Source organism: Vitis riparia, chromosome 19, assembly GCF_004353265.1.
Source record: "Vitis riparia cultivar Riparia Gloire de Montpellier isolate 1030 chromosome 19, EGFV_Vit.rip_1.0, whole genome shotgun sequence".
In the NCBI taxonomy this organism is placed as follows: domain Eukaryota; kingdom Viridiplantae; phylum Streptophyta; class Magnoliopsida; order Vitales; family Vitaceae; genus Vitis; species Vitis riparia.
In genome coordinates, this window is record NC_048449.1 from 19,527,339 (window position 1) to 19,547,377 (window position 20,039).

General features: G+C 32.4%; 1 protein-coding gene across 1 annotated transcript; it reads left to right on the forward strand.

The window, feature by feature from the left end:
- Positions 1-14,606: 14,606 nt before the first annotated feature.
- LOC117908403 (cold-responsive protein kinase 1) lies at positions 14,607-19,645 on the forward strand. Its single transcript, XM_034821983.1, has 7 exons — positions 14,607-14,786; positions 16,430-16,576; positions 16,737-16,852; positions 16,967-17,177; positions 17,572-17,809; positions 18,419-18,569; positions 19,050-19,645. The coding sequence occupies exons 2-7, from the start codon at positions 16,507-16,509 to the stop codon at positions 19,419-19,421; spliced, it is 1,158 nt and encodes a 385-aa protein (XP_034677874.1). The 5' UTR covers positions 14,607-14,786; positions 16,430-16,506; the 3' UTR covers positions 19,422-19,645.
- Positions 19,646-20,039: the final 394 nt, after the last annotated feature.

A 20,039-nucleotide genomic window follows, 5' to 3' on the forward strand; every position in this document is an offset into this window, starting at 1 on the left:
GAATTAAATTTGGAAATCGGAATTTTGAAGAGCTATTTAAAGATGAAATTTTAAAAATAAATAAATAGAATAATAGTAATAATGAAAATAATAATGATTAAATAAATAAATGTGAAAATTGGAATTTTAGAAAATTATTCGGAAATGGAATTTTTATAAAAATTGAATATTTAACATTCAATGATGAAGAACTAAAAAAAAATCTAACACATGGCCCTTTGGGTGATGCATTGAAGGATGTCCATGCATGGTATGTGGTTCACAATACAACACCAAGACCAAAGCTACAGCTATTGCCAAGGTCGTGTCCAAAAAAAAAAAGGCTGGTTGAGTTTCTAATTCCCAGATTTCTTTGACTGAACTCAAACTATGTTCATTAGGCGCATGAAGGACAATCAGTGTGGACCCCACTATACACGGAATACACCCATATATCCCCATTTTCATCAGTTTCTCTTTCAGTAAGAAATGTGCTAAAACAACACTAACAATTATACTCAATGCTCTAAGAGGCATTACAAGCATAATAGGAGCAAAAATGTAAGCTACAAAATTGGCAATTTCCCCAATAATCATATTCACCATGCCAATCCAACAAAGCGGCTCTAATCCACCTGAACTAGTTGGAGGCCCCGACGCGACGGCTCGCTGGAGACCCTTCTTCTTGATGATGAAGTTGGATTAGATGAAGACACTAGAGACAAAGGCGAGAATGAAACCTATGAGATTATTTGAAAATGATGCATCCATATTCCTCAAGGATAAATCGATTAAACACAACTTTCATCTGGAGAGCCTTTTCCCAATCCCAGAAAAATCCCGTTCCCTTGTTTTTCTCTTCTTGGTTCTCTCACCCAGCTACTGTTTTCAGACGTCCCCTCTATAAGACCCCTTCCATTTCCTTTTCTCCCATCTCCATTTCCCATTGTTTGGTTTATCTAAGTGGGGTAGAAAAGAACAGAAGTGGGAATATTTGTAGCATAAATAGGTAGTGGAAATCCCATCTTAAAGTCACATTAACTTGTTTCTCAAAATTGAAACATTCAAACCCATATTGTATCTCATGCACCAGTATATGAAGCATCAATTCTTGAACAAATAATAACATAATAGAACATGAGAATACCTACGGAAAAAGGAAATAAAACATGAGAATTGTTTTCGAAAGCATAACATTCACTAACCTGTTTGCTGTCAACCCCAAGTGGCTCATAAATGTTTGAACTGCATTCTTGAATAAATGGTGTCTTCTACTACTTTACTTCTTGAGCAAAGACACTCAAAGCCCCAAATCACATGCTTTGAGCTTTTTTTCTTTTCTTTTTTCCCTCACAAAAAAAAATAAAAAAAAATTGCTCATCCCCTTGCTCTGTTTTCAGACGTCACTCTCAAATTTCCGCTCACCTCTCTTCTTTTTCTCGTTCCTTCTAAAATCCCTCAGCTGCCACCAAAAACCCAGCACCCACTCTCTAGATTTTCCTTCCAAGCTCTCTCAAATTTTTCTCCCTATGCCCACCATCTCAGATGGTTTTTTTTTTTTTTAAAGCTCTCCCAAATGTCACTCTATAACCGCAACAAAAATCTCTCCCTTCTCTCACTAAAACTCTTTCCCCTATTGTCTTTCCGTCCCATCTGGCCACCCAAAAAAATAGCTCACCCATCAGTTGCTATGGCCGCCCAAATACAGCTCACCCATCAGCCCCATGGCTGCCTAATACAACTCACTCATCCATCGTTTTCCTTTACTTTCAGTCCTCTTTGGATGCCCAAGAACGACTCCTTCTCGGGGTGGCCAGAAAAAATAAAAAAATAAAAAATAAATAAAACAAAACATTTCTATCTGAGGGGGTTTACAAATATGCCCCTCTTCGGTAGAGTTCACGAGTGCAAGGAATATGAACACTAGAGTGAAAAGAAAGTGAAAAGTGAGTGGAATGAAGTGAACTTTACCGAAAAACAAAGAAAGACCACCAAAAGGTACATAAGTAAAACACAAGCTCGCTTAAGGCTCTAAAATCCTTAAAGAAATGTAGCTCTCAGAGTGCCTCCAAAGATGCACTAGGGATCCAGACTCTATTTGATATTTCTCCTAAAGTGACTCAAAAATTGATGTAAAAAATGAGTAATGGTTGAACCACCCTAGAGTACAAGAAAGAATACGTCCAAAGGGCACTTCCCTATGTGAACTACATGAGAATGCTAAGTGTAGAGTGTTAAACAACATGATCGAAATATGTGTCATGAACTCAATGGACTATGTCATGTGCAAGGGAAGGGAAAGTCTAGAAGAGCATGATGAACAAGCGATAAGCACAAGGTAACGAGGTGAGGAAAATGAGGACGAATGTAAAATCATGAAGGCAAGATGTGCAATGCCAGTGAATATGAATGCCATGAGCCATGACTATGAATGACAAGGCTAAGGAAACACAGCTCTGAACTCCAAATGAGAGGAAATGACTCAAAATGTCGGAATGAGTATGCACAACAGCTCCGAACATCAGAACTAAGGGAAGATGGCGATATCGAATGCCAGGCAAGACAATGGCTCCAAATGCCAAAATGAAGAAGATGATGACTCTAAATGCCAAACTGAGGACATGGCTCTCAATGCCTAAAACTGATGAAAGTGGCTCTAGATAGTAAGAATGACTCTGAATGCTAAACTAAAAGAAAATGACAACCCTAAATGCTAGCAATGTGGGTCTGAACACCGAACTAAAAGATAAAGACAACTCTAAATGCTAGGACTGTGGCTCTGAACGCCAAACTAGAGGAAAATGGTGGCACCGGATGCCAGGTTAACTAATGGCTCGAAATGCCAAACTGAAGATATGATGGCTTTGAATGCCAAGTTGACAAATGGCTCTGAATGCCTGACTGTGAACGATGAATCTGAGCACCAAACTATGGAGAAATGATGGCTTTGAACGCCTGAATGTGACCGATGACTCTGAACGCCTGAATGTGGATGATGGGCTCTAAATGCCAAACTGTGAACGATAGCTCTGAGCGCCAAATTGCGAACAACGGCTTTAAACACCAAATTGTGGAGAGATGATGATGACTCTGAGTGCTAAACTGTGAACGATGGCTTTGAACGCTAAATTGTGAACGATGATGGTTTTGAACACCTGAATGTGAACGATGGCTCTGAACGCCTGACTGTGAACGACGATCTCTCTGAACCCTTGAATGTGGATGATAGCTCTGAACGCTTGACTGCGAACAATAGGATTTAAAGGCCAAACTATAGAGAGATGATGACTCTGAACGCCTAACTGAAGACATGATGACTTTGAATGCTAAACTGTAAACGACAGTTCTGAATGCTAAACTGTGAACAATGATGGATCTGAAAGCCTGAATGTGAACAATGGCTCTGAACACCTGACTGTGAACGATGGCTCTGAACGCCAAACTGTAGAGAGATGATGGCTCTAATTGCCTGAATGTGAACGATGACTCTGAATGCCTAACTACGAACAACAGGCTCTAAATGCCAAACTATGGAAAGATAATGTCTTTGAACGCCTAACTGAAGACATGATGGCTCTGAATGCCTAAGTAAAGACATGATGACTCTGAATGTAGAACTAAAGACGTGGCTTTGAACGCTGAACTAAAAAAACTAATAACACTGAATACTAAAGACGAAGCTCTGAACGCCCAAACTGAACTGACAACTCTGAATGCTAGGAACGTAGCTCTTAACGTCGAAAAAGTGGCAATGAATGCCTGATCGTGATAGGATGATGGCTCTGAACGCCAAACTGGATATGCGGCTCTGAACCCCAAACTAAAGAAGATGAAGGCTCTGAATGCCGTAACTAAGAACTGACATCTCTGAATGTCAAACTAAGAAGGACGACTCTAAACGCCGTAACTAAGAAGTGATGACGGCTCTGAACACCGAGTTGTAAAGAGATGGTGGCTCTGAATGCCATAACTAAGAAGGGATGGTGGCTTTCAACGTCAAAGTGAAAAAAGATGGTGGCTCTGAATGTCAAACCAAAGATGCGGCTCTGAATGCCAAGCTGAAAAGAATGACTCTAAACGTCGTAACTAAGAAAACATGGCGGCTCTGAACGTTGATCTGCGAGGAAATGATGAGGGGGAAAATATGCCCTAGTGTAACGTGCCGCCATGACTCTCAATCCACTAGAATGGTCTGAAAAAGATTCCATGAGTCTAATAGGATGCTCCGCTAGCGAGTCAAAATGGTCAAATCGACTATTAATATGGCCTCACAGCCCATCTGACTAAATCACAAGGCCTGAAGAAGTGTCACAAAGTTGAACGTCTCTAACTCAAAATGCTTGGCTGGAGGAATCCATCGTCATCTCAAATGAATGATCCAATGGGGAGTCTCAAGAAAATAGTCCGTCGGGGTAACTATCGCGACCTCAACACAATAATCTACTGAAAAGTCATGGATAGTAGGGCAGTCAAAACCCAGAAGGTCATGCTCATTTGGAGGCTCATCTAGGCCAAAATCATCGAAACTATGACCAGTAATGCAAAAAAATATCCCTCGTCCGAGTAATGAAGACTGTAACAGGTCTGTGAGAAAACAATCATATCTACAGCTAAGAGGGAAATATGCCCCAGTATAGCAACTAGGGCATCTGGTCGTCCTGATAACTCGAGAATAACTCAATGAGGATGTATAAGAGATCTGACATGTACTCCACTGAAATAATGATATGAGAGTCTATGCACCTGAGATAACTCCATCATAGAATCACGACAATATCAGAAAGTATGAGCCTGACTGAATGACTTAAGAAATGCTCCACTAGGGAATCATTGTAAAATAAAAACAGATCATTAACTCGATATGTATCTCGTAAATGGGGATGATCATGCAAATAAATGGAAATCTACAAATCTTAACCAAAACAGAAATATGCCCCAGTATGACATCAGATGTGTGGTAGGTTAGAAAATCAGATGATATCAAATCATCCATCATCAAATGTGTGATCCTGATCATCCACGTCCATAACTGAATCGGACCCACAAGTCAAAAAGACGTATCCCAGAAGGAGAAGCATGATGACATCCAAATACCGTAAGGTGTAAGTTTGATTAAATGGCTCAAGAGAGGCTCCCATGGGAGATCATGATAAGATAACAATAGACTATTAACTCGACATGCCTCTCATGAGCGATGAATATCATGTGACTCCATGAAAACCTACAAATCTCAACCAAAAGGGAAACACGCCCCAGTATGACATCAGATGTATGGTAGATCGGAAAATTGGATAACCTAAGATCATCCATCATCAAATGTGTGATCCCAATCATCCATATCTGTGGACCCCGTATTTTTAATGATGCGTTCCCACTCGATCGGCGAGACTCGTTTTTCGTTATTCGGGTGAAAAATATGATTTTTAGAAAAGACTTGGAGTCGCCACTTACTTTTTATTTATTTTTAAAGGGGAAAACAAGTAAGAATAAAACCCCTAAATGGACTCCTAATTTTTTTTGGAAAAGCTGTCTGCGAAAAACCTGAGTCTGGGTTCGGGGATCAGATTACTTATTGGGAAGGTACGGTAAAGACCATAGCACCCCTCTAAGCCCCTAAAAAAATGGGTCTCTACTAAATAAGGTGAACCAAACATGACAATTAACTAGAAGATCAATGGATACCAAAATGATCATAGTTCAAAAATAAGTCATGATGACGAAATGATAAACGAAGTGAGAGTGAGAGTGTACCTTAATAGTAGGTAATAAAGCGCTGTCATGAAAATAAGGTTAGTGTACAATGACAAGTGTAAAAAAAATCTCATACAAAACCAAATCAAAATCGAACAAAATGGAGAGCACAACTTACTTGAATTATTTTTGAAAAAAATGTTATGAATGTCGGGCTCCCACCAAAGCCCAATTAATTTTTGCTATGAATTAATTCTCATAAATTCCATCATTTTGGAATTATGAAAACTTATTCATTTTTATATAAAAAAAATTTGAAAAGAGGAATTTTGAAAATTAAATTTGAAATTTCGGAAGTGTGGAATTTTATTTTATTTTTAAAATATAAAAATAAAAATAATAAGTTTGAAAATTTTGGAAATCTCTTTGAGAATAGTATTTCAAAATAAATAAATAAATAAAAATAAAATTAAATAAAAAATGAATAAATAAATAAATTTTGAATTTTGGAAAATGGGAATTCCGAGAACGGAATTTTGAAAAAATTAAATTAAAAAATTGGAAATTTGGAAAGATTATTTTGAAAATGGAATTTTGAAAAATTAAATTTAAAAATCGGAAATTTGGAAAATTGAAATTTCGAGAATGGAATTTCGGAAAATTAAACTTAAAAAATGAAATTTTGGAAAATTATTTCGAAAATAGAAATTTTTGGAAAATTGGAATTTTTGAAAATCGAAACGTGAAGATCGAAGTTTTGAAAATCATATTTTTGATGTATGAGAATAAAAATAAAAAATAAAAAGAAGGTACGTAGTCGGTGGGACTCGCATCCCGAAAGTGGCCATGCAAAGCGTGGGCCTGGGATGGAATATCTTATAACATAATAATAATAATAATAATAATAATAATAATAATAATAAAACAATCTCAACCTCACATACTTTAATACTATTTACACATGAAATATTGAAAACTAACAACTGAATATCAGAACATGAGAAAATTAATTAAGGGAAACTAACCTTAAAATTATTAAGAGTATATACTAACATGAAACATTAAAATAAATTGACAACTAGGGATATTAAAAACCTAAATTAATGAGGAACAACCAAACTAATGCTAGAGATAATAAAAAAACATGAAATAATTTTGGTTCAATTAGAATGAATAATTGGAAAATAATAAAAACTAACATCTAAGGATATTCAAATCCCAAACTAATAAGAAGCAAATAAAAACTAAAACCTTAAGATTTAAAGAAAATTATTGACCAACAATGGATCAACTGAAATATCGATGAATAATTCAAAGAGCAATATGTATCAACATGGATCAACCCAAACCAAAAATTCAAGAAGCAATATATACTAACATGAGTTATTAAAATCAACAATTAAAAACTCCTAGGTATATACAAATTATCATAGGCCATCAAATTAAAAACTAAAAAATTCAAAGGACTACAAAGAATTAACATGGATCAACCAAAAATAATAACTAATAATTTTAATGACAATGCAAATTAACCCGGATCGATCAAAAATAAGAATAAAAATTTAAGGAGCAATATAAATAACGTAGATATTTAAAAATTAACAACAAATGATTTTATGAAAATGAAAAAAAATACTAATAATAATAATAATAATAATAATATTGAAATAAAATAAAATAAACTAAAAATAAACAAACAACATTTCACGAATATTATAAAGCTACATGGATATTAGTTTTCATTTGTTTCATTTTAAATTTAAAACAATACAAACCAAAACACCATGACCGACCACTTCCACTTTGATTTTTAATTAAATGAAACAAACCACTAACATACTTGAAACATCTCATGGCCGGCCATATATTGTATTCTCCTTGATTTATCAATTTAAGAAAAAATAGAAAACATCAATGCACTACAACTCATGCACACGGCCAATCAATCATATTCCTTTGATTTATTTAAGATTTAAAAACCTAAAACATCAAAGCACTAACTCATGCATGCAGCCACACATTTATATTCCTTTGATTTATTCAAAATTAAAAAATCTAAAACATCAAAGCACTAACTCATGCATGCAGCCACACATTTATATTCCTTTGATTTATTCAAAATTTAAAAACCTAAAACATCAAAGCACTAACAACTCCATTAACCGGTTGTACACTACCTTCAATTCATCTATTGATTTGTAAAATTCAAAGCAAGCATTACATCATCTCACAACCGACATATATTTTCAATCCATTTCATCGATTTAAAAAAAAAGAAAAAAAACAACAACATCAAAGCGTTGCTAACCTCAACACAGTTGCAGCCACACTCCTCAAAATTTGATGGTATTTGGTGTATCTAAAGGTGTAGTCTGTGCTTTCAATATGCAACAACCTGTGTGTGTAGGAGGAATTACTATGGTGCGTGCTGCTCGTGTATAAAAAAAAAAAAAAAAAAAAAAAAACACCTTGCAGCCCTTACATGTTCCTCCTGTATTCCTAAAGGAACCCTTGCCGCCATGCTTAATACACTAATAACACGCATTTTGCAGGCAGCAATCCGTGTTAGTGCTGTTCGGGCACCTGAATTTCATGCTAGGAGTGGGTTGAAGTGCCTTGGGAACAATTGGGATGAAATGGCTCATAGCCCGATGTGTCTCAGCAATCAAGTAGTTTCCAATTTCCACCAATCGTTGCCCATTGCTTCATGTTTTGAAGCTTCATCCAAACTATTGCTAGCAACATAACAGAGGCCATGTATCACCTCTTCGTGCCCAGGAAGTTTTGGGTTTCCCCCTTCACCTCAAACCCAAACATATCTCCCAGAAAACAGAGAGAGAAACGAGGATACAGTTAACAAAACAAAACAAACCAAACCCTTCAAGCCAAGTACCATTTCACGGATTGTCTATGTGCTTAAAGTGCAGGTGGAAAGATTTAAGTGAGCTCAACAGAAGAACATAGTCATGACTTTCAAGCACCAAAAACAAAGATGAGTCTTCTTTCATATTTTTTTTTTCCAAATTTAACTTAAAAAGAAAAGAGGAGTAACACAGTAACAAGTTTGTAACTAACCGATGATCAACAAAATGAAATGGGGCATCCAGAATCTATATCAGAGCATCAAATAATATCCATAGATCAACAGAGAAGAAAATATGAACAATAGAAAATGAGAGGCTCGCTAACCATGCCTGTAAAACTTTCCTCAAGCACTGATATGTCTCTTCTAGCTCTTGGTTTAGTTATTTATTAATTATTTTTCTTTTTCAACTAAGAAATTTGTATATATATAATAAAAATTTTAGAAAACCCAATTCTTTCGCCATGCTTATCTTCCTTTCTATTATTTTATTTTTAATTCATTTATCAACAATTGTGGCTAGCTTTTCTATGTCATTAGATAAATTATCAATACTAAATCAGTTAATACAAACACAAAGTGTATGTGTTACTATAGACCTCAAAATTTGTTCCAATTTTATTTTTAAATTAATTTTAAGTTCAATTTTATCTTTAAATTTCAAACCTCGATTACATATGATATTTTTGGTTTACTCATAACTTTTAAATCTTAATTATTATTATTTTGTTTTATTTTTATTATTTTTATTTTATCTTATTTTAATTTTATCTTTTTCTTTTTTTATTTTTCCCCTATTTTCTTCTCATTCTCCGCTTTCTTTCTCCCCTCTCCTCTCTCTCTCTCCCACCTACCCTCCATTCTGCCACGTCATGGAGACATCTCCCCTCTCACTTCTTCCCCCTTTTTTTTTTATTATTATTTTTTTATATTTTTATTCTTCTTCTACCCATTTTTCTTCCAATCTTTTTCCCTCCATTTTTTTTTTCTTCTTTTCCTCCATCACACTGACACTTCCAAATACATCCTCCACACCCACACAAACCCCTTTTCTCCCTCCTCTTCTCGCATTTCTCATTTTTTTTACTCTTTCTTTTATTTTATTTCATGTTTTTTTGTTTCTCAAAAGCCCATCAACCTTTCACGTCAGTCTTCATCGTTGCTACTGCCGGCGGCGACGTGACGCCAACACCATTTCCGGCAATCCCCCTTCCCTGCTCTCACTATCTCACCTCACTCATTTTCTCTTTTTATTATTCATTTTATTTTATTTTCCTTTTTCATTTTTTTTCTCTTTCTTTTACTCTTCAACTCCACTAAGGACAATCGCCGCCGACTAGCAATTTCGGCCACCTATAGTTTCTTCAAAGAAATGTATAAATCCATTTATGTATTTCTTTATTTTATTTTACTTTATTTTTATTATTTCTTATTATTATTATTATTATTATTATTATTATTATTGATTCAATTTAAATAGTAATTGTTTATGAGATTTAGGGTTGTTAATCAATATGAAATTTGAGTTTTGTTAATTAATTTGGAATTTTCTAATTTGGTCTACATTAGTTGATAATTTATGTGGTTCTGATTTTTTGAATTATTTAATTTGGCATGAGGTAATTGTGATATATTTTGGATGTTATTTTGGATTTTTGTATCTAATTAAATTTATTTTGATTTGTTATATTTGGGTTGACTAATTGAGTTTATATTTTGGTTATTAATTTGAAATTTTTTTATTAAGGCCCATGATATGTGAAATATTTTTGTTGGGTTATATTTGCTAATTTTGGTTCATTTTAATTGATGAATTAAAGTTGTTGTAAGCTTATTTGGGTATGCATTTTATTTTCCACTACTATTTGATTTTATTTTTGTTCGTTTCTGTAAATATTTGTTTGTATATATTTACTTATTTACATAATTGAACATTGAATAAACCAAAAATTTTGTTTAAATAAGAGGAACAATTCTATAAACATATTTTAATAAAATAATAATTCTATAACATTTTTTCTTAATAAAAGAAAGTTTCATTTTATTTTATTTTATAAAAATTTAGAAAAATGTTTTTAGGAAAATCTAGAAAATTGTTTTTAATAATTTTTTTTAAAAAAAAATTGTTTTTATAAAATAATTGTCCTAAAATAATTTTGTACAACAAGTTATCCCAAAAATTAATTTTTAATAAAATTGTCCAAAAATTATTTTTTAAAAACAAATTCTTTTTCCTTAATTAAAATGAGATTAAAAGTAATTTTTAGAAATAGAGGATTTAAATAATTTTTTTTAATGAAAATAGGATGAGAGTTATTTTTGTAAATTGAAGTTGTAGAAATCATTTTATTAATAAAATTGGATTGAATTTTAATATTTTTGCAAATAAAGCCATAAAAGCAATTTTTTTAATTAAAATTCCTTTTGCAAATAAAGTTATGTTTTTTTAAATCATTTGTATAAATCAATTTTCTTAAATGAAAACAAATTGAAAAACTTTTGTAAATAAAATTGTAAAAATTCATTCTTTTCTAGTAAAAGCAAGTAAAAATCATTTTTATTGTCAAATTGAATTTTTGTTAATAATTCTTTTAATAACCATAAGTGTAATTAACTTCTTTTTTTAAAAAAAAAAATTGAATACAAATGAAATTTAGTCAAATCACTTGAAGAAAATGAATTAACATTTTTTTGTAAATAAATAAATTGAAATTATTAATTCAAAATTATTTTTAATAAAATCCTTTGAAATTTCCAGAAAACTAATTCTTTTGAAATATCTTTTTTATTTAGTTTAGTAAATCATTTTGCATAATTCTTTCGTCATTTATTTTGTACATTATTGTAATTAATCATTATTTTTTTTTGTGTATATTGATTTGTTCCTTTAATCTTGGTATCCATGATTAATGAATTAATTGTCACAATTCCCTTAATTTGTTTAGTAGAGATAGTATATATACGGATTTAAAGAGGATGTTATGGTTCATCACCATACCTTCCTAATAGGTAACCTGATCTTCATACCCAACTTTGGTTTTTCCATAGATTGTTTTTTTTCCAAATAAGGAGTCACACTTAGAGTTTTCTTTTTTATTTTGTTTTCTCTTTAAAAATAAAACAAAAATAAGTGGCAATTCAAAGTTTTTTTTAAAAAAATCATTTTTTCACAAATAAATAAAAATTGAGTCTAGCCGTCAAGTGAGGACGCACGTGAAAATGTGGGTCCACACCTACATATCATTTTGTGACAATATTATTTTAAATTTGATACTTGGCTTCCAACATATAAAAAATGTCATTTAATATAAGAAAATATTATTTCAATAAAATAAATAATTATTTTAGTTCATCTCATCAAATTAGTAGCAAAGTATTATAATGTAATTTTAAAAATAAATAATTCCAAAAATTAAAAGGAAAAAAAAAAAGAAGAAGCCAAATGGAGTTTTAAAAATGGATTGTCTAGTTCAAACGATTGGATCCTCGACAACCTCTTTGGTCTGGTTGACTAGAGTGAAACTCTTGTTGAACTATTTAAACCAACGAATTTGATCTTTGAATTTAACAGTTTTCCTTAAAATGATTGATATTATTTTGATCAAAATCATAATGCGAGTCCCCTTTATTTGGAACCAATGTGCCTTGTATAATCATGACCTGATAATTGGATTAAAAAACCTAATAATTGGACCACTAGGTTATGCAACCAAATTATTAAATGTTTCATAAAATGAAATATACAAAATATTGATATTTTTTTCTTTCAATTTTTTTTTTTATTTAAGTCTATTTAAAAAATATAAATATTTACATTCACAATTATTTTTAAATAATTACATAATGATAAGTATAAAAATAATTTTTAAAAGTATAAAATAATAAAATAGATGAAGATAAAATTAAATATTAAAACTTTCTTTTCATCTTAAATATAATTTTATAGTTAAATATGATCCATTTAATAAAATTTATTATATTAGCACATTTATATTTATCATTACAATTTAATTTGATATATCAAATATAAAAAATAAAATATTATTAAAAATTTTATTTATATATATTTAAAAATTTTAATAATATATAAATTATGTATTTATCATATCACTAACTCAACTTAGTTCAATCATCAGTCTTATTAGTACACTATGAGTCGATAACTTTTCTTCTTTAAATGTCAGTTTTAGTATATATGTATATATAATATTACAAACTTTAAAAAGCTTTTATGTTCTCTTGGAATTCTATTCAAAGGCAAAGATTCAAGACGCTGAGGGATCAGGGTACAATTCAATTCAATTCAATTCAAACAAAGACGAAGATTCAAGAAGACAAGGAATAAGGCTACGGTCTCAAATTCACACGTGGTGTCACGCCGGACCATTGAAAAATTAATCCACACGTAAGAATATATTATTATTATTATTATTTTTCTCAACTTAAATATGACCCTAGGGATTAGCCTTCCATGATAGCCCAATTAGGACTAGGAGACGCAGCCATCCATCTATACTATATATTCTTTAAAAACTATAAGTTGTGTAAAATGTGGGGAATGTGAAACATTGACCATCGGTTGGAGGGTTCTTCTTTGCTACACAGAACTCCAACGCCTTTTATTTTTATTATTTAATACAAAAAAATATGTCAACCCAGACGAAGAAGAGGAAGAAGACGAGGGAGGAATGAGTATTATTATAATTAAGGCATTGTTTGGTGATACAATCAAACGTGTGCAACCACTGCTGACCCATTCTCATCTCTGACTCCTTCTTCCTTCCCCTTTCCTCCTTCACACAAACACCACCTTTTTTGTTTTCTATTTTGGGGTTTTGTGGAAAATCGTGGACTTTCCTCCGGTTTGTTTTGAATATTCATTTAGTTTATTTTTCCTTATCCATTGCTTTCAGTGTTAAATTATTAGTTGAGTTTATATTATTAAAATATAATTATTTATAAAAATACGATACTTTTCAATATTTATTTTATTTTTTATTGAACTCGTCTTTTCTTATAAATTTGCTTTATATATTGAATTCGTTTTTTATTTTTTTATTTTTTTATTTTTTTATCTTAAAACATCACTGAGGTGTCATTTCAACAGAAAAGTTCACTCATTTGAAATTTGAAAGTATCATAATTTTAGAATTATTTTTTATGTTATGGTTTGAGAAAACCCTATACCAAAATGTCTAAATATTTTGGATTTTTATTAAAAAAATAATTAATTCTCATTTTAACATTTTGGTAGGTGAATAGTGATTTTTTTAATTTAATAAATAAAAACCACATTTTATCATATATATAATTATAATAATTATAATTTTTTAATATAAATTAGTGATAAAAATTATGATAAAAGTTAAAGTTGTTAATTGTTTTCAAGAACAAAATTTTATTTGGAGACTCAAATGTTAAAAACAATTTTTTTTTTTCAAATAAAAGAATGATATGACTTTCTTTTTTTCAAATTAATTTGGACCCATTTGAGAAATTTTTTGAAATATGTAAAAAGTTCTAAACTATTGAAAATATAGGAGTTCAAAATTTCCTTTATAAAAAAGACACTTATGTTTTAAATCGAAATTGTTTTGATGTATTAATATCCAAAATAGTTAATTTCATTTTATCTGTCTTGAGATTTCGGTTAATTACATCTAGTTTCCATATTTTTAAAATTTTATTAAATACAATTTTTATCATTTTTATTTCTTATTTTCACTCATAGTCATTTATCACTCAAAATAAAAAAGATGTACAATAAAATTTCAAATCTATGAGATTGGATTTATTTAGTTAAAGTCTTAGAGGAGAGGAATGAAATTAACCTGTGTTCAAAATTAGAAAAAAATTATTTTCTTGCAATAAATAAACCATTTGATGAGTGAATTTAAAAACTCAATTTTAATTATTAAATCTCCAATTTTAAATATTAAATAAATTAAAACTTAAAAAAAAAACACTAACATTTCTTGTGAGTTGTGAGTTAGGAGTTATATTTATAGTTTTTTCATTAAAAAATGGAATGGCAATGAACATGGGGGCTGGGGGCAAATAGAAAATTCAAAGGGCGTGCCAATTCCTTCATGGACTTTGTGCCAAGACTCGCCATCAACAAAACCTTTCCCCACTCCCTTCATCCGTATTTACCCTACACCCCCATCCTGCTACATAAATTCCTTTAACCTGCGTATCCTCTTGTCACCAACCCTCACAAACACCTCTCTCTCTCTCAGTTTCTGGGTATCAGGTGATTTGTTTTTTCTTTTTCCCTTTCATTCTCTGCTCTTTTTTACTTGTTGTTGCCTCTTTTGAACTCTTATTGCTATGTGGGTCTTTGTTTCTTTGCCCCGTTTTGGTGGGACTCAGCTCTGATTTGAATTCAGTTGTTGCCTTTTCTTCCATGTTGGTCTTTTTAGCTCAAGTGTTGCTTTGTTTTTTATGTCGGTTTTGGTTCCTTGGGGGAAAAAATGAGTGGGTCTGTGGTCAAACTTGAATGACTGCTGGGATTTGGATGAAAAATTGGTATCTGATCTTATTAATTTTGTTTTTGTTTGTTGAAATTTTTTGTTTTTTAAATGATTGTATGGGACTCCTTGTTTGAATGGAATTGGATTTGATTCGATTTGGTTTGGGTTTTCAATTCTGTGGAATTAGAGGACTCGGTTTTGTAGATTTGGCTTCTATGGAATTTGAATTCTGTTCTGGATTGTTGGTATGCAAAGCAACTGCAAACTTTACAACCTGCAATTTGTATTCTGTTGCTCTGATTTAATGAAACTGGGTTTTAGACATTTGATATTGATATTTGCCCATTTGATTAGACTTGTTTTTTCCTCAAGTTTATGGGCACAACTCTGAAATCTTGAGGTTGTTCACTTACTGATTAAAGTGGAGAATAGTGAGGAAAATTGTCCTTTAGGATATAAGAGGGAATGAGGGAAAAGAAAAAGTTGAAAGTAACTCGAGAAAGGTAGGTATGTTTCAGCATTTTCCCATTCATTTCCCTAGTTATGTCCAAGATTTCAATGGGGCAAATATTACTGGTAATAGAATACAATGTCAAATTTTAGTTTCTTTCATTTCCATTCTCTTCTTCATGCTTGTGATTTTTACCAAGAGCTGCTAGATTCGGGTTAAGATTTTGATTGTTAGACATATGATAGAAAGTCCTTTCTGCATCCAACTAAGATCACTTCCTCCTGATGCAAGTTTTTTATTACCCCAATTTTTAAATGTTAGATGTATGCTACACAGATCACTGAGCTAGAAAGCCTATTTTTTATTTGGTTTGGAGTGTTTTGAGGAAGAACTGTACATCACATGTACCATACAATGACTGGTTTTGGAACACAATTATTGGTCTGAGGAACACCTGTGCACCATATGATTAAACTATAACATGCATTATTGAAGTTAGGAATCCTCCTTATTGTTTGGTTAATTCTTTAAAGAGAACTTCTGAATATTACGTAGTAAATTCTTAAAATCTAGAAAAATGTCAATATATGTATGTTGTTAGAACCTAGAATCACATGGCTATGTTGTTAACTATGAAGCTGAAAACGGAATTGTATTTTCTAATTTTAAAGTTTAACATAAAAGTTCGGATATTAAAGGTATTTTCATTTGCCATGTGGTTCAATAAGTACACATTTAGTCTTTGTCCAAGTCAAAAAATGTTTTTGTTCTTCAACTAATTGCCGATTTTGTAAGTTAAAGGAAGAGTAGAGATTGAAAAGTACCCAAAAGAGTAAAGAATTAACTCTTGGGGGCATAGATTCCACATTAAACATATATGGTTTATAACTTATGAACGTTCAATGGTTTAACTTTTTATTGTTCGGGATGACGTGTATGAAATAATGTGTTTCTGATGGTTTTGGTTGGCAGGTCTTGGACTTGCTTTCATCTGAAGCTTTTGTTTGCAACTGACGTGGAAGGGATAGTCATCAGTGTATAATACAGTTATGACCTGGTTCTCTTGCTTTGGTAGGAGGGCCAGTTCACCAGCTGGTGAAACTGATAAAGTTGATGAAGGTAAATTGAAAAACAGTTCATAATAATTCCAAACAGATTAAATTTGTGCCTTTTATCAAATAATTGCCTCAAGGAAAAGTTAACTTGCTGTCACACGTCTCCTGATATCTTGCTTATTCCATCTTAAAAAAGCTTCTAATCAAGTTTGATTTCTGAACAGAGGTTTCTGGTATACACAATGTTCGGCTTTACACGTACAAAGAATTAAAGAATGCTACTGACGATTTTAGTCCAGCCAATAAAATTGGGGAGGGTGGTTTTGGTTCTGTCTATAAGGTATTGCAGAAGTAATAGTTTTACATTAACAATGCTTACTTTATTATCTCATTTTAAAATGGTAATTGAATTATCACTTCTTCCAATGACTTACACCTTCTTTTGGATGGTCAGGGAAGGCTTAAAGATGGAACAATTGCTGCTATAAAGGTTCTTGCAGCTGAATCTAAACAAGGGGTGCGGGAGTTCCTGACAGAGATTAATGTAATCTCAAATATAGAGCATGAATACTTAGTTAAGCTTTATGGCTGTTGTGTGGAAGCAAATCATAGAATTTTGGTCTACAACTTCCTCGAGAATAATAGCCTAGCACAAACTCTTCTTGGTAATTACCTAATTTTCTTTTTGACTTGGATATCAATTTTCCATTAATTGTTTTATTGGGGATGAACTTATTGCAATAGAGGTTCACATCAAAGAAATTGTTCTAGAAGGCTGCCACTGCTGTTGTGTTTGGAAGAATTGGAACTTGATAATATGTTAAAACAAATGTATAGTAGTAAAAAATAAAGGAAATGTACTTGATAATATGTGGGAAGTTGTTTTTAGAATATAAGTTTAGGAATAATTTGTTTCAAATTATGAATACAAGTCTAAGTTTAGAAGTATCAAATCTCAGTGGCACATGTCTCATCCTGCAGCACAACACAACTGTTCCGTATTTGATTTTCTGTTGAATCAAATGGAGCCTAAAGGCTTTAGAACCTTTTCACTGACAGGTGGAGGGTACAGTGGCATGCAGTTTAGTTGGCGAACACGATATAGAATTTGTATTGGGGTTGCACGTGGGCTTGCCTTTCTTCATGAGGAAGTGCGACCATATGTTGTTCACAGGGATATCAAAGCAAGTAATATCCTCCTTGATGGAAATCTAAATCCCAAGATTGCAGATTTTGGTCTTGCAAAGCTTATCCCGTCCAACATGACTCATGTTAGCACACGCGTGGCAGGAACAATGTGAGTTCCAGAATTCCCGTTTCTCTTGGTTAAGTCATGCTTTCATTTTCAATTTATAGTCTTCTCTGAAATCAGGACTGCCTGGAAACCGAGTCCATCTGAGTTACAATATTAGAAATATTGCCATTACAAAAAATATTGTACTGGTTTTTAGGATAGTGACTCAACATGAAATGGTCATAGGTTCAGGGTCAGTGAATCTACAGTCCCACATGTGATATCTACTAATGGAAATCAACATTTTTAGAAACTACTTTCCAACTACTATCACAAGTAGAGTCTTGGTTTGATTGCCTATCAAAAAAAAAAAAAAAAGTAGTCTTTGTTTGATTGTGTTCTGTGGCTTTGTGGTGAGATATTTGATATAATTAAACAAAGAAAACCTTTTGACTTTCATATTCATTTACTAAAATTTCAGAACTCTGTCCCTCTGCCTTCATTTACCAAACCTTTTTGACTTTCATATTCATTTACCAAAATGTCAGAACTCTTCCTTATGATTTGTCCCCCTTTGAATCTGTTACTATTATTATCATCATCATTATTTTTTATCTCTTTTTGTCCGAAACAAGTATTATCTTGTACTTACGTTTTGCTTTTCTTTTTCAGAGGTTATTTGGCACCGGAGTATGCTATAAGAGGGCAGTTGACACGGAAAGCTGATATTTACAGTTTTGGTGTTCTCCTTGTGGAAATAGTCTGTGGGAGATGCAACACAAATACACGATTACCTGTTGGAGAACAATATCTTCTTGAAAGGGTAATGGAGTTTTTAAGCCCTTGCCACCATAGACCTTTTACTTGCGATGGTGATTGCATGGCTCTTCGGTGATTTGACTAGCACATTAGCCCATGTCATCTTAATTCAGAAATTTTCCTTTGAAAATTTGCCCTTAGATCATTTGAAATATACAAAGAATCAAGCAACAATTTTGGCTTACTTATGCTCCTCTGAAAATGAAACTAATTCAATGCCTACCAAGGTATTTTAGTAAACATTGACTAGCTGGATGCTGATTGTTTGTGCCAGAATTTTTGGCAACGTCTAACAAGATCCAACAAGAGAATAAGAGCTATTGTCGGGTTTCAATTATCTGGAGAACAGATTGATACCAAAACTATCATCGATGCGGTATCAATTTGTTCTTTCTGTTGGCATTGTTTTTTCTTTGGGAATGTTGCAGTTAACTGTCTGATAGTTTTTCATAGAATTAATGAGATGTGGATTCTTTGATTGCAGACCTGGGACCTTTATGAGCGAAAGGAGCTGGTAGGGCTGGTAGATGAGTCATTGAATGGGGATTTTGATGCAGAGGAAGCCTGTAGATTCCTAAAGATTGGTCTTCTCTGTACCCAGGACACTCCAAAGCTCCGGCCATCCATGTCAAGTGTAGTGAAGATGCTAATTGGTGACATGGATGTTGATTCCAGAGCGATTACGAAGCCTGGCCTAATCTCTGATTTCATGGACCTCAAAATCAGAAGTGAACCCAAACCTGTCCCTGATGCGAAGATCGTATCTGATAATTTATCATCTGGCTCGGATAACCAAGACAATTCAACTATGTCATCAGGAATCACCTTCACTGCAGTATACGACCGGAGCATTTGAACATTCATCGATTCTATTTAGTTCATTCTATTTTTGACTTTTGAGGCTTCTTATTTTTGTAAAGATTGTAGTCATGTTCTCCTCTTTTTCCATTTTTATTTTTTCTCTTCTTGATAGAATTTCCCACTAGATGTCACGGGCAAAGTACTCTTCTGTAAATGGATAAGGTTTGGTAAATGAATGCAGATTATGGCCTACAAGATTAGGCAGTTTTATTTGGTTCATCCTGTTTTTAGGCTATTTTAGGCTTCTGCTTTGTGTAAATTATACAATCATCTTCTCTTTTCTTTTCCATTTTTTGTCCAATCCCCCTCCCTTCTCTTTTCCTCTGTCAGCCTCTACAATCATATCATCGTTCTTTCCTGTAGGCTTCTACGCACAGAGACAGAAAGAGCAGTCTATATGTTTTCATGAATTTCATTATGTATATTTTGAAGAAGGTTGATCAAGCAAAGACAAGAATTGAGACTTGTGGAAATGGTGAGAGCCAGCCAAACCCAAAAGCATAATTCATGGAAAATGATTTGAGAGGATGAGGTAAGATAGTTGAAATTGAATAAAGTCAACTCTAAATTTGCACTCATTTTGAATAGATTCTTGTGAGAGTTATGAGACAAA